This window comes from Bos indicus x Bos taurus, chromosome 5 (genome assembly GCF_003369695.1).
Source record: "Bos indicus x Bos taurus breed Angus x Brahman F1 hybrid chromosome 5, Bos_hybrid_MaternalHap_v2.0, whole genome shotgun sequence".
Taxonomy (NCBI): Eukaryota; Metazoa; Chordata; class Mammalia; order Artiodactyla; family Bovidae; genus Bos; species Bos indicus x Bos taurus.
The window spans coordinates 92616856-92641354 of record NC_040080.1 but is presented as its reverse complement, the minus strand read 5'-3'; the positions used below and the strand labels follow the sequence as shown (position 1 = coordinate 92641354).

Below are 24499 nucleotides of genomic sequence, written 5' to 3'. Positions count from 1 at the left end.
AGCACTGTATGAAAGATTCATACATTCTCCACATGTCTTAATTTTCAACAATTTAATGGGGACTTCCCTGGTGGTCCAGGGACTAAGACTCCATGCTCCCGATGCCAGGGGACTGGGTTCAATCCCTGGTCAGGGAACTAGATCCCACATCCTGCAACTAAGAGTTTTCATGCAGCAATTAAAGATCCCATTTGCTGCTACTAAGACCCAGAACAGTCAAATACATAAATAAATATCTTTCAAAAAACAATTACATAGTATAATCAATCTTATTTTTGACCTTGCTTTGAATTTTCATGATTACTGTTGAGGTTGAATAGCTCTTTAAATGTTTATTATCCATATGGATTTGCTTTCTTTTGATCATTTTTTTTTTTGGATTGTTTGCCTTATTCCTATTGAATTACAGATGTTCTTTATATTTCTAGTTATTACTATTTTATCACTTATATGTATCACAAATAGCACTTTCAAATTTATAGTTCATCTTTTTACTTTCTTTATGGCATATTTTTATCAATAAAAGTTCTTAATTTTAATGTAGTCTAACTTATCAAGCTTTTATATTCAGCACTCTGTGTGACTTGCTTAAAAGTCCTTTTCTATACCAAGATCAGAAAGGTAGTCTCCATTTTTTTTCTTCTTAGAGTGTTAAAGTTTTGCATTTGACATGTATAATTTTAATTTGCTTGAAATTGGTTTTGTGTATCACAGAAGTCAGGGATCCAATTTCATTCTTTCCCATGTGGATAACCAATGTATAGTTCTTTCTCTGCTATTGATCTGTGGATCAAAGATATATATAGATATATATCTATATAGATATAGATATAGATATAAGGTATATTTAGCTTTATATATTATATAATTTTATTTATGTCATATTTATTTAATATATTTATATCATATATACACACAAGAATAAATTGACCAATGTAACAAAACAGAGAGCCCCTAAATTGATATGTATTATATAAATGTCATATATACATATATGATGCAATATATTATACAGTATGTCATAAGCATAAATAATGCAATACATATGTTTTATATATGTATGTATACAATACACATCAATTTAAGGGCTCTCTATTTTGTCTCATTGGTCAATTTGCCTAATCTTGTATAGATACTGCACTGAATTTCTGTAGCTTTCTGAAAGGGCAAATATTCATTCTTTCTTTTACATCAGTGCCCTAGCTATTCTCAAACTTTTCTCTTCACCATAAATTTTAGAAACAGCTTGTTAAGATTTATATAAACGCTTGTTTGAAATTCGATTGTAGTGGCACTTATACTGTAAATCAATTTAAGGAGAATTAATGTCTTCTTTTCTCTCAACAATGCTGTATCTCTTCATTTAGTTAGGTCTGCATTTTAACTTTCATTTCCTATAACATTTCGTTAAATGTTTGTATTTCTCTAGGCATAGTTCTCTCACATATTTGTTAGATTTATTTCTAAGTATCTTATGGGTTTTAAAGTCATTAGCTTATCTATTTTATTGGGAGATAATTTACATACAATAAAATACACACAGTTCAACAAGTTTTGATAGATGTTTGCTCTCATTCAACCATCACTGAATGAAGATAAATGACATTCCAGCAAGCATCTCAGTAGTTTCCTTTATACCCCTTTGCAGCAATCTTCCCACCTCATCCAAGACAACTACTGAACTAATTTCTAGCAATGAAAATTAGTATCGCCAGTTGGAGAACTTCCTATGAATAGAAGCACACAGCATATACTCTGATTATTTTCACTTAGCATAATGCTTTTGAATCATCCATGTTATTTCATGAATCAGTAGTTCATTCTTTTTTCTTGCTGAATGATAACATCACATGAATATATCTCTGTTTATCCATTTATCTATTAATAAAATGTTTTTATTGTTTCTACTTTGGGGCTGTTATGATTCAAGCTCCTAAGTAATTCATGTACAAGTCTCTGTGTAGACCTCTTTTCATTTCTTGTAGATAAATACCCAAGAGAGGAATTGCTGTGCCATTTGGCAAATGTACGTTTAAATTTATAAGAAATTGGCAAACTGTTTTCGGAGGTGATTATATCATTTTATCCTCCTTGAAAATTCCAGCTACTCCAGCTACTAGGTCAGTCTTTTAAATGATTAGTCTTTTAAATGATTAGTCTAGTGGGTAAGCTTTTTCTCATTGTGGTTTAATTTAGGTTTCTCTGATGACTAATAATGATGAATGGCTTCTCACATACTTCAGTTCAGTTGCTCAGTCATGCCCAACTCTTTGCGACCCCATGAACTGCAGCATGCCAGGCTTCCCTGTTCATCACCAACTCCCAGAGCCTACTCAAACTCATGTCCATTGCATCAGTGAAGCCATCCAACCATCTCATCCTCTGTCATCCCCTTCTCCTCCCACCTTCAATCTTTCCCAGCATCAGGGTCTTTTCCAATGAGTCAGCTCTTCACATCAGGTTGCCAAAGTATTGGACTTTTAGCTTCAGCATCAGCACTTCCGATGAATATTCAGGACTGATGTCCTTTAGGATTGGCTGGTTGGATCTCCTTGCAGTCCAAGGGACTCTCAAGAGTCTTCTCCAACACCACAGTTCAAAAGCATCAATTCTTTGGCACTTAGCTTTCTTTATAGTCCAACTCTCACATCCATACATGACTACTGGAAAAACCATAGCTTTGACTAGATGGAACTTTGTTGGCAAAGTAATGTCTGTGCTTTGTAATATGCTGTCTATGTTGGTCATAGCTTTTCTTCCAAGGAGCAAGAGTCTTTTAATTTCATGGCTGCAGTTACCACCTGCAGTGATTTTGGACCCCCAAAAAATAAAGTCTCTCACCGTTTCCATTGTTTCCTCATCTATTTGGCATGAAGTGATAGGACCAGATGCCATGATCTTAGTTTTCTGAATATTGAGTTTTAAGCCAACTCTTTCACTCTCCTCTTTCATTTTCATCAAGAGGCTCTTTAGTTCTTCTTCACTTTCTGCCATGAGGGTGGTGTCATCTGTGTATCTGAGGTTATTGATATTTCTCCCAGCAATCTTGATTCTCTCATACTTACTGAACCTTAATACATCTTTGTATTAGGTTTGTAAAGTGTCAACTGAAGTCTTTTACCCATTTTGATTGAGTTGTTTGTCTCCTTGTTACCGAACCCAAGTCTGACTGCTCAATGCTCAAAAACTATTAAAGAGGCCAGGCTAGTGGAAAGAAACTTTGCTTTATTTTGCATGCCAGCAAGCAAGGAGGCAGGATGGGGGTGGGGGAGGTGGACACCTGTCCAAAAACTGACTCCCCCAACCACTGACAGGGGGCAAGAGCTTTTATAGACAGAAGGAGAGGGTTACATGCAGAAATAGCACAGTCAGCCCTGACAGTCATCTTGAGGTTGGGCATCAGTGGTCTGACCAGTGTCAACTTGACTGTTTTAGGTATAGTTTATCTTCAGGTCCATGGTCGATTTGTTCTCATTTCCTTGAGGCCAATTCTTGGAATTACAGCAGCTTATGTCATGGCTACATTCTGGTCATCATACAGTTACCTTCTTCCACCTGGTGAGGGTTTCAGTATCTATAAGATGGTTCATAGGATATGGCTCAGCATATTATCCACAGTCCTTGAGAGGGAACTAAATGTCCCTGATTATGCTTAATGACTACATTATTATTATGTTGTCTCCTTTGATTGTTTTCCTTTGTTTCTGCATTTTCTGACTTCTCTGATTAAACTTATTCTTTGGCTAAAGTTTTTCCATGGACAAAATGCAGGCAGAGGACACGAGGGGGCAAGGACTATGGGGTCCTCCTCCATTTCATTCTTATTGAGAGCTGAGTTCTTTACATTTACATTTAATGTAATCATTGATATGATTGGTTTTAAGTCAGTAATTTTGTTGTCTGTTTCACATTTGTCTGGTGTGCTTTTTTTGTTCTCTAAAGTTCGTTTTCTGCCTTCTTTTGATTTAATCAAACATTTTTAAAATATTTCAAGATTACTTATTCTATTGGCTTTTTAGCACTTTTTTTTTTTTTTTTAATAATAAACACTGTTTCAGTGATTGCTCTAGAGCTAAAACTGAATGTGCATCCTTGGGACTTCCCTGGTGGTTCAATGGTTAGGACTCTGATTCCACCGGTGGGGCTGAGGTTCAGTCCCTGGTCGAGGAACCAAGATACTACAAGCCATGCAACTTGATAAAAAAAAAACAGCATCCTTAATTTATCAAAGTCAATTAAGATCCCCTGGAGGAGGACATGGCAATCCTTTCTCCAGTATTCTTGCCTGGAGAATCCCATGGACAGAGGAGCCTACCGGGCTGCAGTCCCTAGGGTCGCAAAGAGTTGGACACGACTGAAGCATCTGAGCACACGCACAAGTCATCTTCCTGGGGATTAGGCTGATGTGAGATGCTTCTGTTCACCCCTCTTATGATAGCATCTTGGTTCACATTTCATGATTTTTGATTAATTGTGAGCTTCCATTTGTTGTAACACTCTCTGGAAGAATTCCTAGAAGCCTGGGTTTGAATGGCATTCTTCTAGAAAGGATTTGTATTTGCTCTTGCCAGATTCAGGGGAGAACCACCAACCTGGGCTCATTTTAAACAATGTTCTCATGTGTGGTACTGTGGGTATTTGCCACCAAAAGGAAAAAAAAAGTAAACTTCAGCCCAGAGCTGGATGAGGGCAAACTTGTGGTTTAAAGTTATCAGGAAAAACTTTTCTTTACCAAAGCCAAGGTCAAGACGTACATGTTTCTTTCCTCTCTTTTTGCGGATTCTTGTCCTGCTTCCCCCTTCACTGAGGATCATCCAGTTGCCTATTATGGACCTTGGGTCCAATTCTCTTTTATCGGCCTAGGCTTTGTGTCCTGTCCCCTAACCATGGTGGGCTTCCATCCACTGAATGCCAATGACCAACAGATGCCCCTTCCATGCCATCAGGCTTCATCATCCACATACTTCCCTGGAGTCATGCTTATTGTTATTGTTATCCAACTCTGATCATCTCCCATGTGTTCTTGCTAGCTCATGATGCATTAAAATATTTTTTTAATATATTATCTAGAATTTTAATGACAAAAAGTTTATTCAGAGTTCCTAGTCTGACTTCGGAGAAGGCAATGGCACCCCACTCCGGTACTCTTGCCTGGAAAATCCTATGGACGGAGGAGCCTGGTAGGCTGCAGTCCATGGGGTCGCTAAGAGTCGGACACGACTGAGCGACTTCACTTTCACTTTTCACTTTCATGCATTGGAGAAGGAAATGGCAACCCACTCCAGTGTTCTTGCCTGGAGAATCCCAGGGATGGAGGAGCCTGGTGGGCTGCCGTCTATGGGGTCGCACAGAGTCGGACACGACTGAAGTGACTTAGCAGCAGCAGCAGAAGTCTGACTTACCGCAAGAAAAGAAGTTGCTGATGGCATTCTTCAGAGAAAACAATTCACAAAGTTTGGTGACTCGTTAGATAGGGAAAATAGGTGTCAAAGAGTTTTAAGCTGGAGATATTAGAAAGAACTGATAGAAAGAAGGAAAGTTGATGAATGGGCCATCTGTAGACAGGAAAATGATGAGATGTTTTTAAGGCTGCTTGAATTTCAATTATCAGTGCAACATTCACGTGGAGGTGCCCCATGGTCGATCAGAAACCTCAGAGATGAACTCATTCATTCTCTCAACATTGCTCAGTGCCTGCTATAAGCCAACACTGTGTCAGACACTTCCTAGCACTAGAGAACTACCTCAGAGAGCCCTGAGCACACAATAGCACAGCCTGAGCATCAGGCCCGCCCCTCCAACACCCCCCGCCACCACCCCCCATCCCACCCCCACTTCCTGGAGATCCCACCCACCCGTTCCAAGCCTGGAATAATGGACAGAAAGATGCACACATATGATGGAAACTAGATGACTTTATTTTAAGCACAGTTAGCAAGGAGGAAAGAAGATTTGGGAAAGGAAGTGACGAACATTCAAGAATGCAAGGGAAAGAAAGGTGGGAGGGGGACTTAGGTGTTGCCCTCTTCGTGGGATCAGAGAGCCCAGGATCCTCAAATAGACTACATCCACGGATCACTCCTCCCAGCAGCCTTTCTCAGCCAGAGGCAGGCAGGAGACAAGGAGGGGAGGAGGGGATTCCCACACAAGAATTGAGAGGTGGACAGTAGAGAAGGTGAGTCAGAATGATGGGTTGCACATGGTAGGGTTGGGCAGACAGGCCAGCTGGGAGGCTCAGAGAGGGTGAGATGGGCTGGGGCTTGGGTGCCTCCTCAAGTCCTACCAGCTCAACACTTCTTACAGCTGCTGCCACAGGCTCCCACCCCATAGGAACCGATGCCACAGGTACGGGTGGCTGAGAGGTCACCACATACAACTCCACCCCGGGAGCTGCTCACTCCTGCACAGAGACAATAATGGTAAGTCAGAACCTTCGGGGGTAGTGGGGAGCTGGTCCCAAGCACACTCCCTCCCTAACACCCAGCAGGATGTCTCTGGATCATCCACATCTCCAGGGAGAAAGACAATCTGAACTCCCGTGTGGTCTCAGGACTCCCATCCTCACAGGACAGGAATGACCTCAATCTTTCTTAATCTATTCTTCTGTAGCTGATTTCAGGAAGACCTCCATGGGGACAACCATGCTAATAAAATACCTGTTTTGATCTAGAACAAGACAACTGGAGTATGGACAAGTGTGTTTGGACAAGGAGAAAGTCAGAGCTTCCTATAATGGCGAAAATAAGACTGACACTCTAACAGGCAGGGGGTGAAGTATTATTCCACTCCTAACCTGTCAACCAGCTCCCTCTTTGTAACTGTGTGATTGGAAATGAATGGAACTCTTCTCCCAGGGTCTTTTCACCCTCAGAGCTAAGACATTTTTCCCACCGTCTCACTTCAGTGTCTCCCCTTCAGGGCCCGAATTACTCACTGACATTCACAGCACTGATGCCTTCACACAGCCTGATGTGGGAGAGAAAAGAGCATTAGGACTGGGTGTTAGTTTCTGACAACGATCCCAGAAGTCACATGGTCACCCACTCTGAACCCAGTCACCTAAGAAGCCACCCAAGTTCCTCCCCAGAAGGTCAGAGAAGGTCTGGGGTCCAGCACCCCTAGAGGCTCAGCATCTCCCCAGCTCTGTTTCAAGAGAACACAAGGGGCAGGATCTCCCAGGTCCCTCTAGGAAGAGGGTCCTACTGAAGTGCAGTGGGACTGCCCCCAGGACTCCAGCTTCAAACTGCCGACCCCACTCCTACTGACTGGCTCTACCATCCTGAACAATCCAGTCTCCCTGGGCCACAAGCTTTTCATCTCTCTAATCGAAATGTATTTTTCTATTTGCCCTTTCAGTTTGAGGCCATTTTTATCCTGTCCCTTAAGCAAGGATGTTCTGGTACCAGCTCCTACCAGTTAGTTCACAGATACTGTTTTGTACATTTCTAGCCAACTCTGCATGAAGTCACAGTGGTAGCTTGAGCCCAGGCATGATAGAAGTATTTATACCACTAAAATATGCAAATGTTATACATCACAGACTTTTTATTCCCTCAGAGAACCAGCAAACTATTGTCCCTAACCAAATGATGTTGGAGCCCATTGGAAATCAGACAGCGGGCTCAACTGAGACTGTTCTCCTTAGCCTCTCCTCGGAGCAGAGAGGGAGCCAGAAAGGGTTCCAAGATGTAAACAGAAGAAGGAATGGGGAAGTAGTAGAGGAAAAAAAATGGGCCAGGTCTATGCAATTGAGGCCCCAGCTGTGCAGACTGTACCCACCTCTGCTCCTCGCCCTCCAGCAGGCGCCTGTAGGTGGCGATCTCGATGTCCAGGCCTAGCTTGGCGCTCATCACCTCCTGGTACTCCTTGAGCAGGCAGGCCATGTCCTGCTTGGCCTTCTGCAGGGTTTTCTCCAGCCCCGCCAGCTTGCCCCGGGCATCATTAAGGGCCGCCTCGCCCTGCTGCTCCGCCTGGGTCACTGCGGCCTCCAGCTTGGAGTTCTAAGGGCCCAGGAGAGAACAAGGTGGGTTATGGCCTCTGGGTTTCTGTGTCCATTTCCTGGATGTGTCTAGTCTCTCTACCTAGATGAGATCACCCCAGAAACAGACCTCTCCCCTTCATCAACTGGGGCTCCCTGAAGGGCCATAACTTAGGACTCAAGTCATACGAATGGGTTGGAGAGTGAATGGTGAGATCCAGCTGGGCGCACACACTGCCTGTGGGACCCTGGGTGGGCCTCAAAAAAACCCTACCTGGCTCTTAGCATTTTCAATCTCAGCTGTCAGCCTCTGGATCAGGCGGTTGAGCTCGTTGATCTCCTCCTTGGTGCGGCGCAGGGTCTCCCCATGCCGGATCACCGTGGCCTTGATCTCCTCATACTGGAAGAGGAAGCAGAGAGGCTCATGAAACTCAGGACAGGACCTCCCACACATTCAGGACAATGTAGATGATTTGCAGGTTGTCCAGTGCTCAGCCTGTGCAACCATACACGGCAGCCCTGCCTTTCTACCCCAGCCTGAGAGATGTCAATACTTTATTTACCGTCCCTAAGGATCAGAATCCCCAGACAAAAGTAGCCTTTTTTAATAAATGCCTTGAATCCCCCCCAGCGCCACATCTAGGAGGCAGGTGTCCTGGACCACTCACCTTGCTGCGGTACCAGCTCTCAGCCTCGGCCCGGCTGCGGCTGGCAATTTCATCATAGTGAGCCTTGATCTCGGCGACAATGCTGTCCATGTTCAGGTACCGGCTATTGTCCATCTTGACGACAACTGAGGTGTCTGAGATGTGGGCTTGCATGACTCTCAACTCCTGTAGGGCCAAGAGTCATTCACATTACATACACCATCCAGAGCCAAGTAGAACAGAGTTCACTTCCACCTTTACACACACACACACACACACACACACACACACACACAAGCCCACAATTTCCAAAACCCTCACGCCTGCAGGCACCCCTGTCTATTTCCTCTGTACACAGGCCGGCCTGGGAATCAGGAGACCTGAGTAATGTCCTCTCTGCTGGTGCTCACCTCTTCATACAAGGTCTTCAGGAAGCCCACCTCCTCTACCAGGCTGTGTGCGTTGGCCTCCAGATCTCCTTTGAGCACATAGGCATGATTAACCTCCTGGAGATACAAACACACAGCAATCCCTGGTCATTGCAGAGGCTTTCCAGTGGGGGCTCCACTTCCCCCAACCCCATCCCCAGCCCTGCAAAGCAAGTCGTAGGCATATATCAGTAAGTCAAGAATAAGGGAACTAAGGTCTCCCACCAACTCTAGCAAAACATCCTGTGTGACTTTAGAAAGTCCTTCTATCTCTCTGGGCCACTCTATTAAGGGAGAGCCAAAGAATTCCTGCCCTGTAGATCTCCCAGAGTGTGAGAAGGGATATGCCTATCGGTTGGAATAAAATATAAGTTTATTAACTGAACAAGGGCATACCGATGCCCTGAGGGCTACCAGACTCCCAGGCAACTATCCCCCAAGCAGACCTACTCACCTGCTTGATTTTGACAAACTCATTCTCTGCCGTGGTCTTCAGGGCGACCTCCTCTTCATACCTCCACAATGGAAGTTAATTTGAAACAGAGATTTAGCTAGTAATGGAAAGGAGGGCTCAACCTGACCCATCACATCCACCCCCCAGGATATCTGAAACATCCCTCTCACCCATATCCCTAATTACACATTTCTCTAACTTAGACATGATTCACTTTAAAGATACTGGTTTTGTTATTACTCAAGTATAATAAACTGCCTGGAAAGGTGGATGGAACTAGTAGGTTGAACCAGTGATTGTGAACAGTGGAGAAGACATAGTGTCATTTCTTTGTACCTCCAGTACCTAGCATAGTAAAGAAAAGAGTGAGTGTTCAGAACAGGTTTGTGGGACAGGTCAATGGATGGATGGATGGATGGATGGATGAAGAGGGATATGGTCCCTATCCTAAGAAGTTCATAATGCAATAGAAAGACTCTTTGCTGACATTTCAGCTTCTCTTCTTTTCGTGTGTCTTCCTGTCACTGCCTTTAAAGCTGATAAAAGCAAAAGTGGGTTAATGAAGAAAGAAGTTTCTAAGGCCAGTGTGCTCAGTGGTTCCCCAATTGTCGTATCATGTCAACCCTTCTGAGAGAAGTGGACCTTCCCAAATGCACTCACTTCTTCTTGTAGCCCTGCAGCACCTCCTGCAGGCTGTTGAGCTCTGAGGCCAGCCTCCCGCTGTCGGCCTCCACACGCTCAGCCTCCCGCCTCAGCGTCTCGATGTAGCCATTGAACAGGGGCTCCAGGTTGCTCTCGCAGCAGCGCTGGTTCTGGTAGAACTGCCACTTGGTCTCCAGCAGCTTGTTCTGCTGCTCCAGGAAGCACACCTGCCGCCCAGAGGAATAGTCACCCAGGCAGCCGTAATTCCAGCATCCTGCAGAATCTACCCTCCAAAACTTCCGCCCATCCCTTTCCCCCATCCCACCCCAACACATACATGAGGATTTCTGTCACTGAGATGGCTGCAGATCTGAGTCCAAGTATCCATGATCAAGCGGAAAAGTCCTTTCTCATGCCTGGCTTCACTGTGCCAGGGATCAGAATCCCCTCCCAAATGACTAAGCCTTCCCCTGGAAAACCTTCCCCAGTTAGGTCTCCTGCTGGCCCATTCCTGTCTGAAGTGAACATTACTGGGGAAGCCTCAGCTGGCCCCAGAGTTCAGTGTGAGAGTGTGTGAGTGAGTGAGTGTGGGGCGGGGATGCGGAGAGAGAGATCGGCAGGGGACAACTAAGCATTCCAGATGTCCGCAAGGATGACCCTATAGTCCTATTTCTATTTCTTTTTTTCTTCTGTTTCTATTTCTGACGTAAATTTTGTATGTGTCCCATGGGGGACAGGGGTCTGTGTCCGCTTCCCTCTGACATGCAGTTCCAAGCCTGTTCTTATCTCTCTTGTACATTATAACAGTGCTATCATACCAGGAGCCCCTGCTCAATGCTCACATCTCTCTAGTCGGTCTGTGCCCTGGAAATATGTCCATCTCCTCCATCAGACTTGGGATTCATCTGGTCCACATCTCTCTTACCCCCTGACTAACCCTTCAGTGCCTACCCAGGAAAGAAGGTTCAGGAAGGGTGTGATCAAGGACACCCACCTTGTCAATGAAGGCAGCAAACTTGCTGTTGAGGCTCTTGATCTGCTCCTTCTCCTGGTGCTTTATGCGCTGTGCATTGGGGTCGATCTCCAGGTTGAGGGGCTTGAGGAGGCTCTGGTTGACTGACACGGAGGTGATGCAGGGAGGGCTGGGGCCACCAGAGCGGTACCCAAAGCTGCGGCTGCTGGAACCAGCACGGGAGCCCCCGCAGACACTGCGACTGCTGAAGCCCCCAGTGAGCCCACGGTAGCAGGAGACACCGCGGTAAGGAGCAGCCGTGATGCAGCAGCGGCTGGGCCTGGGCCCACAGGCCGAGACACAGCTGAAGGTGCGACCAGGAGCGTACCTTTGAGTGGTCACACAGGAGCTGGAACTGCGGACTCCACTACGGGAGCTAAAGCAAGCCGATCCACAGGTCATAGTGACTCAAGGCTGGAGGAGATGAAGCCAGAGGAAGAGGAGAAGGGTTCTGAGCTCTCCCTCACTGTCTGTGCCTTTTATAAACCCAGACACCTGGCGCTGTCTACGTCACCATGTGGAGCAAACTTCTTGTCACCTTTATGGGCTTGGGGAATTTCTCAGTTGTTTCTCCTCTCCTGGGATAATATCATCAAGATGGGGCTTTGGAAAATCCTACACTCAGGCAACTCTGAAGCCTTGGCAGAATTTTTTCCATAGTTCAGGGCCTGAGGGTGCCAAGGAGCCTAGATCAACCAAGGCCTGGGGACTCTGCATTTTGCGAGATAATTGAGGAGAGGAAGGGAAGCTGGGTTGGGATGATGGTTTTCAGGTCAGCTGGACTCATAACCTCTGACTTTTAGTTTGGGCCACAAGATGCACTAAGACCAGGGACAAAGGGTGGGCCAGCCTATGGTGGGAAGGTGGCCGTGGACCCTGGCAGCTTTGAGAGCAAGAGCCTTCCAGGGGCTTCACAGGTAGGGTCTTGGGGACCAACTCTTCAGGGCAACCTATGACACTTGACCCTTGGCATGGCCAGAAGGAAACTGTGTTTACTCCCACCAAGACGTGGAAAAGCCAGTCATACAACCAAAAAAAAGTATTTGTTCAGCCACTTCATGCTGGGGGATCCATGAAGTGGGTAGATGTGTGTGAGCAGTGGTGTGAGAGTTCAGTATCTGAATCCCTAAAACCCTCTCTGTCCACCCACCTCCATCCCTCTTTGTGTGCCTTCAAGATTCCTCACCCACACCTGACACAGAGTGTCTTCCTCAACTAGACCTTAAGTGCAAGGCCACACTCCCCAGACAGTCTCTTTCAAAGGCCTCCCTGTTTTCTGGGGCATTTTCAGAAGAGCTTCTCCAATAAGCTCTGGGCCTGGACTGAGTGGAGGGAACTGGGATCCATTCCAAGAAACTTCAATGGATTTATTTCTAAGTATCTTATGGGTTTTAAAGTCATTAGCTTGTCTATTTTATTGGGAGATAATTTACATACAGTAAAATACACACAGTTCAACAAGTTTTGATAGATGTTTGCTCTCATTCAACCATCACTGAATGAAGATAAATGACATTCCAGCAAGCATCTCAGTAGTTTCCTTTATACCCCTTTGCAGCAATCTTCCCACCTCATCCAAGACAACTACTGAACTAATTTCTAGCAATGAAAATTAGTATCGCCAGTTGGAGAACTTCCTATGAATAGAAGCACACAGCATATACTCTGATTATTTTCACTTAGCATAATGCTTTTGAATCATCCATGTTATTTCATGAATCAGTAGTTCATTCTTTTTTCTTGCTGAATGATAATCATCACATGAATATATCTCTGTTTATCCATTTACCTATTAATAAAATGTTTTTATTGTTTCTACTTTGGGGCTGTTATGATTCAAGCTCCTAAGTAATTCATGTACAAGTCTCTGTGTAGACCTCTTTTCATTTCTTGTAGATAAATACCCAAGAGAGGAATTGCTGTGCCATTTGGCAAATGTACGTTTAAATTTATAAGAAATTGGCAAACTGTTTTCGGAGGTGATTATATCATTTTATCCTCCTTGAAAATTCCAGCTACTCCAGCTACTAGGTCAGTCTTTTAAATGATTAGTCTTTTAAATGATTAGTCTAGTGGGTAAGCTTTTTCTCATTGTGGTTTAATTTAGGTTTCTCTGATGACTAATAATGATGAATGGCTTCTCACATACTTCAGTTCAGTTGCTCAGTCATGCCCAACTCTTTGCGACCCCATGAACTGCAGCATGCCAGGCTTCCCTGTTCATCACCAACTCCCAGAGCCTACTCAAACTCATGTCCATTGCATCAGTGAAGCCATCCAACCATCTCATCCTCTGTCGTCCCCTTCTCCTCCCACCTTCAATCTTTCCCAGCATCAGGGTCTTTTCCAATGAGTCAGCTCTTCACATCAGGTTGCCAAAGTATTGGACTTTTAGCTTCAGCATCAGCACTTCCGATGAATATTCAGGACTGATGTCCTTTAGGATTGGCTGGTTGGATCTCCTTGCAGTCCAAGGGACTCTCAAGAGTCTTCTCCAACACCACAGTTCAAAAGCATCAATTCTTTGGCACTTAGCTTTCTTTATAGTCCAACTCTCACATCCATACATGACTACTGGAAAAACCATAGCTTTGACTAGATGGAACTTTGTTGGCAAAGTAATGTCTGTGCTTTGTAATATGCTGTCTATGTTGGTCATAGCTTTTCTTCCAAGGAGCAAGAGTCTTTTAATTTCATGGCTGCAGTTACCACCTGCAGTGATTTTGGACCCCCAAAAAATAAAGTCTCTCACCGTTTCCATTGTTTCCTCATCTATTTGGCATGAAGTGATAGGACCAGATGCCATGATCTTAGTTTTCTGAATATTGAGTTTTAAGCCAACTCTTTCACTCTCCTCTTTCATTTTCATCAAGAGGCTCTTTAGTTCTTCTTCACTTTCTGCCATGAGGGTGGTGTCATCTGTGTATCTGAGGTTATTGATATTTCTCCCAGCAATCTTGATTCTCTCATACTTACTGAACCTTAATACATCTTTGTATTAGGTTTGTAAAGTGTCAACTGAAGTCTTTTACCCATTTTGATTGAGTTGTTTGTCTCCTTGTTACCGAACCCAAGTCTGACTGCTCAATGCTCAAAAACTATTAAAGAGGCCAGGCTAGTGGAAAGAAACTTTGCTTTATTTTGCATGCCAGCAAGCAAGGAGGCAGGATGGGGGTGGGGGAGGTGGACACCTGTCCAAAAACTGACTCCCCCAACCACTGACAGGGGGCAAGAGCTTTTATAGACAGAAGGAGAGGGTTACATGCAGAAATAGCACAGTCAGCCCTGACAGTCATCTTGAGGTTGGGCATCAGTGGTCTGACCAGTGTCAACTTGACTGTTTTAGGTATAGTTTATCTTCAGGTCCATGGTCGATTTGTTCTCATTTCCTTGAGGCCAATTCTTGGAATTACAGCAGCTTATGTCATGGCTACATTCTGGTCATCATACAGTTACCTTCTTCCACCTGGTGAGGGTTTCAGTATCTATAAGATGGTTCATAGGATATGGCTCAGCATATTATCCACAGTCCTTGAGAGGGAACTAAATGTCCCTGATTATGCTTAATGACTACATTATTATTATGTTGTCTCCTTTGATTGTTTTCCTTTGTTTCTGCATTTTCTGACTTCTCTGATTAAACTTATTCTTTGGCTAAAGTTTTTCCATGGACAAAATGCAGGCAGAGGACACGAGGGGGCAAGGACTATGGGGTCCTCCTCCATTTCATTCTTATTGAGAGCTGAGTTCTTTACATTTACATTTAATGTAATCATTGATATGATTGGTTTTAAGTCAGTAATTTTGTTGTCTGTTTCACATTTGTCTGGTGTGCTTTTTTTGTTCTCTAAAGTTCGTTTTCTGCCTTCTTTTGATTTAATCAAACATTTTTAAAATATTTCAAGATTACTTATTCTATTGGCTTTTTAGCACTTTTTTTTTTTTTAATAATAAACACTGTTTCAGTGATTGCTCTAGAGCTAAAACTGAATGTGCATCCTTGGGACTTCCCTGGTGGTTCAATGGTTAGGACTCTGATTCCACCGGTGGGGCTGAGGTTCAGTCCCTGGTCGAGGAACCAAGATACTACAAGCCATGCAACTTGATAAAAAAAAACAGCATCCTTAATTTATCAAAGTCAATTAAGATCCCCTGGAGGAGGACATGGCAATCCTTTCTCCAGTATTCTTGCCTGGAGAATCCCATGGACAGAGGAGCCTACCGGGCTGCAGTCCCTAGGGTCGCAAAGAGTTGGACACGACTGAAGCATCTGAGCACACGCACAAGTCATCTTCCTGGGGATTAGGCTGATGTGAGATGCTTCTGTTCACCCCTCTTATGATAGCATCTTGGTTCACATTTCATGATTTTTGATTAATTGTGAGCTTCCATTTGTTGTAACACTCTCTGGAAGAATTCCTAGAAGCCTGGGTTTGAATGGCATTCTTCTAGAAAGGATTTGTATTTGCTCTTGCCAGATTCAGGGGAGAACCACCAACCTGGGCTCATTTTAAACAATGTTCTCATGTGTGGTACTGTGGGTATTTGCCACCAAAAGGAAAAAAAAAGTAAACTTCAGCCCAGAGCTGGATGAGGGCAAACTTGTGGTTTAAAGTTATCAGGAAAAACTTTTCTTTACCAAAGCCAAGGTCAAGACGTACATGTTTCTTTCCTCTCTTTTTGCGGATTCTTGTCCTGCTTCCCCCTTCACTGAGGATCATCCAGTTGCCTATTATGGACCTTGGGTCCAATTCTCTTTTATCGGCCTAGGCTTTGTGTCCTGTCCCCTAACCATGGTGGGCTTCCATCCACTGAATGCCAATGACCAACAGATGCCCCTTCCATGCCATCAGGCTTCATCATCCACATACTTCCCTGGAGTCATGCTTATTGTTATTGTTATCCAACTCTGATCATCTCCCATGTGTTCTTGCTAGCTCATGATGCATTAAAATATTTTTTTAATATATTATCTAGAATTTTAATGACAAAAAGTTTATTCAGAGTTCCTAGTCTGACTTCGGAGAAGGCAATGGCACCCCACTCCGGTACTCTTGCCTGGAAAATCCTATGGACGGAGGAGCCTGGTAGGCTGCAGTCCATGGGGTCGCTAAGAGTCGGACACGACTGAGCGACTTCACTTTCACTTTTCACTTTCATGCATTGGAGAAGGAAATGGCAACCCACTCCAGTGTTCTTGCCTGGAGAATCCCAGGGATGGAGGAGCCTGGTGGGCTGCCGTCTATGGGGTCGCACAGAGTCGGACACGACTGAAGTGACTTAGCAGCAGCAGCAGAAGTCTGACTTACCGCAAGAAAAGAAGTTGCTGATGGCATTCTTCAGAGAAAACAATTCACAAAGTTTGGTGACTCGTTAGATAGGGAAAATAGGTGTCAAAGAGTTTTAAGCTGGAGATATTAGAAAGAACTGATAGAAAGAAGGAAAGTTGATGAATGGGCCATCTGTAGACAGGAAAATGATGAGATGTTTTTAAGGCTGCTTGAATTTCAATTATCAGTGCAACATTCACGTGGAGGTGCCCCATGGTCGATCAGAAACCTCAGAGATGAACTCATTCATTCTCTCAACATTGCTCAGTGCCTGCTATAAGCCAACACTGTGTCAGACACTTCCTAGCACTAGAGAACTACCTCAGAGAGCCCTGAGCACACAATAGCACAGCCTGAGCATCAGGCCCGCCCCTCCAACACCCCCCGCCACCACCCCCCATCCCACCCCCACTTCCTGGAGATCCCACCCACCCGTTCCAAGCCTGGAATAATGGACAGAAAGATGCACACATATGATGGAAACTAGATGACTTTATTTTAAGCACAGTTAGCAAGGAGGAAAGAAGATTTGGGAAAGGAAGTGACGAACATTCAAGAATGCAAGGGAAAGAAAGGTGGGAGGGGGACTTAGGTGTTGCCCTCTTCGTGGGATCAGAGAGCCCAGGATCCTCAAATAGACTACATCCACGGATCACTCCTCCCAGCAGCCTTTCTCAGCCAGAGGCAGGCAGGAGACAAGGAGGGGAGGAGGGGATTCCCACACAAGAATTGAGAGGTGGACAGTAGAGAAGGTGAGTCAGAATGATGGGTTGCACATGGTAGGGTTGGGCAGACAGGCCAGCTGGGAGGCTCAGAGAGGGTGAGATGGGCTGGGGCTTGGGTGCCTCCTCAAGTCCTACCAGCTCAACACTTCTTACAGCTGCTGCCACAGGCTCCCACCCCATAGGAACCGATGCCACAGGTACGGGTAGCTGAGAGGTCACCACATACAACTCCACCCCGGGAGCTGCTCACTCCTGCACAGAGACAATAATGGTAAGTCAGAACCTTCGGGGGTAGTGGGGAGCTGGTCCCAAGCACACTCCCTCCCTAACACCCAGCAGGATGTCTCTGGATCATCCACATCTCCAGGGAGAAAGACAATCTGAACTCCCGTGTGGTCTCAGGACTCCCATCCTCACAGGACAGGAATGACCTCAATCTTTCTTAATCTATTCTTCTGTAGCTGATTTCAGGAAGACCTCCATGGGGACAACCATGCTAATAAAATACCTGTTTTGATCTAGAACAAGACAACTGGAGTATGGACAAGTGTGTTTGGACAAGGAGAAAGTCAGAGCTTCCTATAATGGCGAAAATAAGACTGACACTCTAACAGGCAGGGGGTGAAGTATTATTCCACTCCTAACCTGTCAACCAGCTCCCTCTTTGTAACTGTGTGATTGGAAATGAATGGAACTCTTCTCCCAGGGTCTTTTCACCCTCAGAGCTAAGACATTTTTCCCACTGTCTCACTTCAGTGTCTCCCCTTCAGGGCCCGAATTACTCACTGACATTCACAGCACTGATGCCTTCACACAGCCTGATGTGGGAGAGAAAAGAGCATTAGGACTGGGTGTTAGTTTCTGACAATGATCCCAGAAGTCACATGGTCACCCACTCTGAACCCAGTCACCTAAGAAGCCACCCAAGTTCCTCCCCAGAAGGTCAGAGAAGGTCTGGGGTCCAGCACCCCTAGAGGCTCAGCATCTCCCCAGCTCTGTTTCAAGAGAACACAAGGGGCAGGATCTCCCAGGTCCCTCTAGGAAGAGGGTCCTACTGAAGTGCAGTGGGACTGCCCCCAGGACTCCAGCTTCAGACTGCCGACCCCACTCCTACTGACTGGCTCTACCATCCTGAACAATCCAGTCTCCCTGGGCCACAAGCTTTTCATCTCTCTAATCGAAATGTATTTTTCTATTTGCCCTTTCAGTTTGAGGCCATTTTTATCCTGTCCCTTAAGCAAGGATGTTCTGGCACCAGCTCCTACCAGTTAGTTCACAGATACTGTTTTGTACATTTCTAGCCAACTCTGCATGAAGTCACAGTGGTAGCTTGAGCCCAGGCATGATAGAAGTATTTATACCACTAAAATATGCAAATGTTATACATCACAGACTTTTTATTCCCTCAGAGAACCAGCAAACTATTGTCCCTAACCAAATGATGTTGGAGCCCATTGGAAATCAGACAGCGGGCTCAACTGAGACTGTTCTCCTTAGCCTCTCATCGGAGCAGAGAGGGAGCCAGAAAGGGTTCCAAGATGTAAGCAGAAGAAGGAATGGGGAAGTAGTAGAGGAAAAAAAATGGGCCAGGTCTATGCAATTGAGGCCCCAGCTGTGCAGACTGTACCCACCTCTGCTCCTCGCCCTCCAGCAGGCGCCTGTAGGTGGCGATCTCGATGTCCAGGCCTAGCTTGGCGCTCATCACCTCCTGGTACTCCTTGAGCAGGCAGGCCATGTCCTGCTTGGCCTTCTGCAGGGTTTTCTCCAGCCCCGCCAGCTTGCCCCGGGCATCATTAAGGGCCGCCTCGCCCTGCTGCTCCGCCTGGGTCACTGCGGCCTCCAGCTTGGAGTTCTAAGGGCCCAGGAGAGAACAAGGTGGGTTATGGCCTCTGGGTTTCTGTGTCCATTTCCTGGATGTGTCTAGTCTCTCTACCTAGATGAGATCACCCCAGAAACAGACCTCTCCCCTTCATCAACTGGGGCTCCCTGAAGGGCCATAACTTAGGACTCAAGTCATACGAATGGGTTGGAGAGTGAATGGTGAGATCCAGCTGGGCGCACACACTGCCTGTGGGACCCTGGGTGGGCCTCAAAAAAACCCTACCTGGCTCTTAGCATTTTCAATCTCAGCTGTCAGCCTCTGGATCAGGCGGTTGAGCTCGTTGATCTCCTCCTTGGTGCGGCGCAGGGTCTCCCCATGCCGGATCACCGTGGCCTTGATCTCCTCATACTGGAAGAGGAAGCAGAGAGGCTCATGAAACTCAGGACAGGACCTCCCACACATTCAGGACAATGTAGATGATTTGCAGGTTGTCCAGTGCTCAGCCTGTGCAACCATACACGGCAGCCCTGCCTTTCTACCCCAGCCTGAGAGATGTCAATACTTTATTTACCGTCCCTAAGGATCAGAATCCCCAGACAAAAGTAGCCTTTTTTAATAAATGCCTTGAATCCCCCCCAGCGCCACATCTAGGAGGCAGGTGTCCTGGACCACTCACCTTGCTGCGGTACCAGCTCTCAGCCTCGGCCCGGCTGCGGCTGGCAATTTCATCATAGTGAGCCTTGATCTCGGCGACAATGCTGTCCATGTTCAGGTACCGGCTATTGTCCATCTTGACGACAACTGAGGTGTCTGAGATGTGGGCTTGCATGACTCTCAACTCCTGTAGGGCCAAGAGTCATTCACATTACATACACCATCCAGAGCCAAGTAGAACAGAGTTCACTTTCCACCTTTACACACACACACACACACACACACACACAAGCCCACAATTTCCAAAACCCTCACGCCTGCAGGCACCCCTGTCTATTTCCTCTGTACACAGGCCGGCCTGGGAATCAGGAGACCTGAGTAATGTCCTCTCTGCTGGTGCTCACCTCTTCATACAAGGTCTTCAGGAAGCCCACCTCCTCTACCAGGCTGTGTGCGTTGGCCTCCAGATCTCCTTTGAGCACATAGGCACGATTAACCTCCTGGAGATACAAACACACAGCAATCCCTGGTCATTGCAGAGGCTTTCCAGTGGGGGCTCCACTTCCCCCAACCCCATCCCCAGCCCTGCAAAGCAAGTCGTAGGCATATATCAGTAAGTCAAGAATAAGGGAACTAAGGTCTCCCACCAACTCTAGCAAAACATCCTGTGTGACTTTAGAAAGTCCTTCCATCTCTCTGGGCCACTCTATTAAGGGAGAGCCAAAGAATTCCTGCCCTGTAGATCTCCCAGAGTGTGAGAAGGGATATGCCTATCGGTTGGAATAAAATATAAGTTTATTAACTGAACAAGGGCATACCGATGCCCTGAGGGCTACCAGACTCCCAGGCAACTATCCCCCAAGCAGACCTACTCACCTGCTTGATTTTGACAAACTCATTCTCTGCCGTGGTCTTCAGGGCGACCTCCTCTTCATACCTCCACAAGGGAAGGTAATTTGAAACAAGAGATTTAGCTAGTAATGGAAAGGAGAGCTCAACCTGACCCATCACATCCACCCCCCAGGATATCTGAAACATCCCTCTCACCCATATCCCTAATTACACATTTCTCTAACTTAGACATGATTCACTTTAAAGATATTGGCTTTGTTATTACTCAAGTATAATAAACTGCCTGGAAAGGTGGATGGAACTAGTAAGTTGAACCAGTGATTGTGAACAGTGGAGAAGACATAGTGTCATTTCTTTGTACCTCCAGTACCTAGCACAGTAAAGAAAAGAGTGAGTGTTCAGAACAAGTTTGTGGGACAGGTCAATGGATGGATGGATGGATGGATGGATGGATGAAGAGGGATATGGTCCCTATCCTAAGAAGTTCATAATGCAATAGAAAGACTCTTTGCTGACATTTCAGCTTCTCTTCTTTTCGTGTGTCTTCCTGTCACTGCCTTTAAAGCTGATAAAAGCAAAAGTGGGTTTATGAAGAAAGAAGTTTCTAAGACCAGTGTGCTCAGTGGTTCCCCAATTGTCGTATCATGTCAACCCTTCTGAGAGAAGTGGACCTTCCCAAATGCACTCACTTCTTCTTGTAGCCCTGCAGCACCTCCTGCAGGCTGTTGAGCTCTGAGGCCAGCCTCCCGCTGTCGGCCTCCACACGCTCAGCCTCCCGCCTCAGCGTCTCGATGTAGCCATTGAACAGGGGCTCCAGGTTGCTCTCGCAGCAGCGCTGGTTCTGGTAGAACTGCCACTTGGTCTCCAGCAGCTTGTTCTGCTGCTCCAGGAAGCGCACCTGCCGCCCAGAGGAATAGTCACCCAGACAGCCGTAATTCCAGCATCCTGCAGAATCTACCCTCCAAAACTTCTGCCCATCCCTTTCTCCCATCCCACCCCAACACATACATGAGGATCTCTGTCACTGAGATGGCTGCAGATCTGAGTCCAAGTATCCATGATCAAGCGGAAAAGTCCTTTCTCATGCCTGGCTTCACTGTGCCAGGGATCAGAATCCCTTCCCAAATGACTAAGCCTTCCCCTGGAAAACCTTCCCCAGTTAGGTCTCCTGCTGGCCCATTCCTGTCTGAAGTGAACATTACTGGGGAAGCCTCAGCTGGCCCTAGAGTTCAGTGTGAGAGTGTGTGAGTGAGTGAGTGTGGGGCGGGGATGCGGAGAGAGAGATCGGCGGGGGACAACTAAGCATTCCAGATGTCCACAAGGATGACCCTATAGTCCTATTTCTATTTCTTTTTTTCTTCTGTTTCTATTTCTGACGTAAATTTTGTATGTGTCCCATGGGGGACAGGGGTCTGTGTCCGCTTCCCTCTGACATGCAGTTCCAAGCCTGTTCTTATCTCTCTTGTACATTATAACAGTGCTATCATACCAGGAGCCCCTGCTCAATGCTCACATCTCTCTAGTCTGTCTGTGCCCTGGAAATACGTCCATCTCCTCCATCAGACTTGGGGTTCATCTGGTCCACATCTCTCTTACCCCCTGACTAACCCTTCAGTGCCTACCCAGGAAAGAAGGTTCAGGAAGGGTGTGATCAAGGACACCCACCTTGTCAATGAAGGCAGCAAACTTGCTGTTGAGGCTCTTGATCTGCTCCTTCTCCTGGTGCTTTATGTGCTGTGCATTGGGGTCGATCTCCAGGTTGAGGGGCTTGAGGAGGCTCTGGTTGACTGACACGGAGGTGATGCAGGGAGGGCTGGGGCCACCAGAGCGGTACCCAAAGCTGCGGCTGCTGGAACCAGCACGGGAGCCCCCGCAGACACTGCGACTGCTGAAGCCCCCAGTGAGCCCACGGTAGCAGGAGACACCGCGGTAAGGAGCAGCCGTGATGCAGCAGCGGCTGGGCCTGGGCCCACAGGCCGAGACACAGCTGAAGGTGCGACCAGGAGCGTACCTTTGAGTGGTCACACAGGAGCTGGAACTGCGGACTCCACTACGGGAGCTAAAGCAAGCCGATCCACAGGTCATAGTGACTCAAGGCTGGAGGAGATGAAGCCAGAGGAAGAGGAGAAGGGTTCTGAGCTCTCCCTCACTGTCTGTGCCTTTTATAAACCCAGACACCTGGCGCTGTCTACGTCACCATGTGGAGCAAACTTCTTGTCACCTTTATGGGCTTGGGGAATTTCTCAGTTGTTTCTCCTCTCCTGGGATAATATCATCAAGATGGGGCTTTGGAAAATCCTACACTCAGGCAACTCTGAAGCCTTGGCAGAATTTTTTCCATAGTTCAGGGCCTGAGGGTGCCAAGGAGCCTAGATCAACCAAGGCCTGGGGACTCTGCATTTTGCGAGATAATTGAGGAGAGGAAGGGAAGCTGGGTTGGGATGATGGTTTTCAGGTCAGCTGGACTCATAACCTCTGACTTTTAGTTTGGGCCACAAGATGCACTAAGACCAGGGACAAAGGGTGGGCCAGCCTATGGTGGGAAGGTGGCCGTGGACCCTGGCAGCTTTGAGAGCAAGAGCCTTCCAGGGGCTTCACAGGTAGGGTCTTGGGGACCAACTCTTCAGGGCAACCTATGACACTTGACCCTTGGCATGGCCAGAAGGAAACTGTGTTTACTCCCACCAAGACGTGGAAAAGCCAGTCATACAACCAAAAAAAAGTATTTGTTCAGCCACTTCATGCTGGGGGATCCATGAAGTGGGTAGATGTGTGTGAGCAGTGGTGTGAGAGTTCAGTATCTGAATCCCTAAAACCCTCTCTGTCCACCCACCTCCATCCCTCTTTGTGTGCCTTCAAGATTCCTCACCCACACCTGACACAGAGTGTCTTCCTCAACTAGACCTTAAGTGCAAGGCCACACTCCCCAGACAGTCTCTTTCAAAGGCCTCCCTGTTTTCTGGGGCATTTTCAGAAGAGCTTCTCCAATAAGCTCTGGGCCTGGACTGAGTGGTGGGACCTGGGATCCATTCCAAGAAACTTCAATGGGCAGGAGGCCCCAGCTCCCAGACCTGGAAGACAAGGCAGGCCCAGGGTGGGGGTGAGGGGAGTGCAGAGGCCAGGATGGTTGGAAGGGAAGGTACCTGGGCAACCAATGGGCCATAGAGGGGAAATAATAACAACAACAATAATGATAACAGCTGATATTTATTGATCACTTACTAGGCACCAGGCATTGTATTAATGCTTTACATATACACTCACTTTATCCATATCACATCCCCGGATAAGTTTGATTATCTTCATTCTAGATACAAAGGTAACTGAGGCTCAGAGAGGTTATGGAATTTTCATCCAGATTGCAAGGTGCAGAGCCCAGGCTTGAACCCAGGTATGTCTGATTCCAGAATTACTTTGACCATTATTCCACAGAGAAAAAAGAAGTGTGTCTCTGAAATGGGCATGCTGATGTTCAAGATGTTTCATAAGGACGCCTTGGGCTACCAAAAGTAGACACACACACACACCCTCCATGTACTATCCTCACATCCCATTTGGTCACACACGGTGAATATGGCCTTCTCCCAGTCAACTACCTCTCACACTCAGCTTGATAGTCTAAGCCCACCTTACCCACCCACCATATTCACCATCCCCCTGCCTCCTTTCCCCCTAACCTCATCCATCCCCCATTTTCCAAACCAAAGTAGACTCGCTGCCAGCTGTTCCTCCCACATCCTCTGGCCTCCCTCGCTTTGTGTCTTTGCTTACACGGTTCCCTCTGCCTGAACCCTCCTCCCCTCTCTCTTCCCTGTACATCCAGCTCTTCAGTGTTTTTCATCCCCAACCAAGCTGTCATTTCCTGTAAGACCATACCCTGACCTCTGGCCCCAAGGCGCTGGAGGCTGACTCTCCCACCGAGTACCCTGGCATTAAAGTCAGATCCCCTGCAGCC

The 24499-nt window shown here is 46.5% G+C and overlaps 2 protein-coding genes across 2 annotated transcripts; both read right to left on the bottom strand.

Annotated features, from left to right (window-relative positions):
• Positions 1-5933: 5933 nt before the first annotated feature.
• LOC113893778 (keratin, type II cuticular Hb1-like) lies at positions 5934-11771 on the bottom strand. The gene is made up of 9 exons (XM_027543634.1): positions 11144-11771; positions 10168-10376; positions 9508-9568; positions 9036-9131; positions 8647-8811; positions 8253-8378; positions 7780-8000; positions 6935-6966; positions 5934-6400 (listed from the first exon to the last, which is right to left on the bottom strand). The coding sequence occupies exons 1-9, from the start codon at positions 11561-11563 to the stop codon at positions 6288-6290; spliced, it is 1443 nt and encodes a 480-aa protein (XP_027399435.1). The 5' UTR covers positions 11564-11771; the 3' UTR covers positions 5934-6287.
• Positions 11772-17001: 5230 nt separating this feature from the next.
• Positions 17002-22837, bottom strand: LOC113893777 (keratin, type II cuticular Hb1-like). The gene is made up of 9 exons (XM_027543633.1): positions 22210-22837; positions 21234-21442; positions 20569-20629; positions 20097-20192; positions 19715-19879; positions 19321-19446; positions 18848-19068; positions 18003-18034; positions 17002-17468 (listed from the first exon to the last, which is right to left on the bottom strand). The coding sequence occupies exons 1-9, from the start codon at positions 22627-22629 to the stop codon at positions 17356-17358; spliced, it is 1443 nt and encodes a 480-aa protein (XP_027399434.1). The 5' UTR covers positions 22630-22837; the 3' UTR covers positions 17002-17355.
• Positions 22838-24499: the final 1662 nt, after the last annotated feature.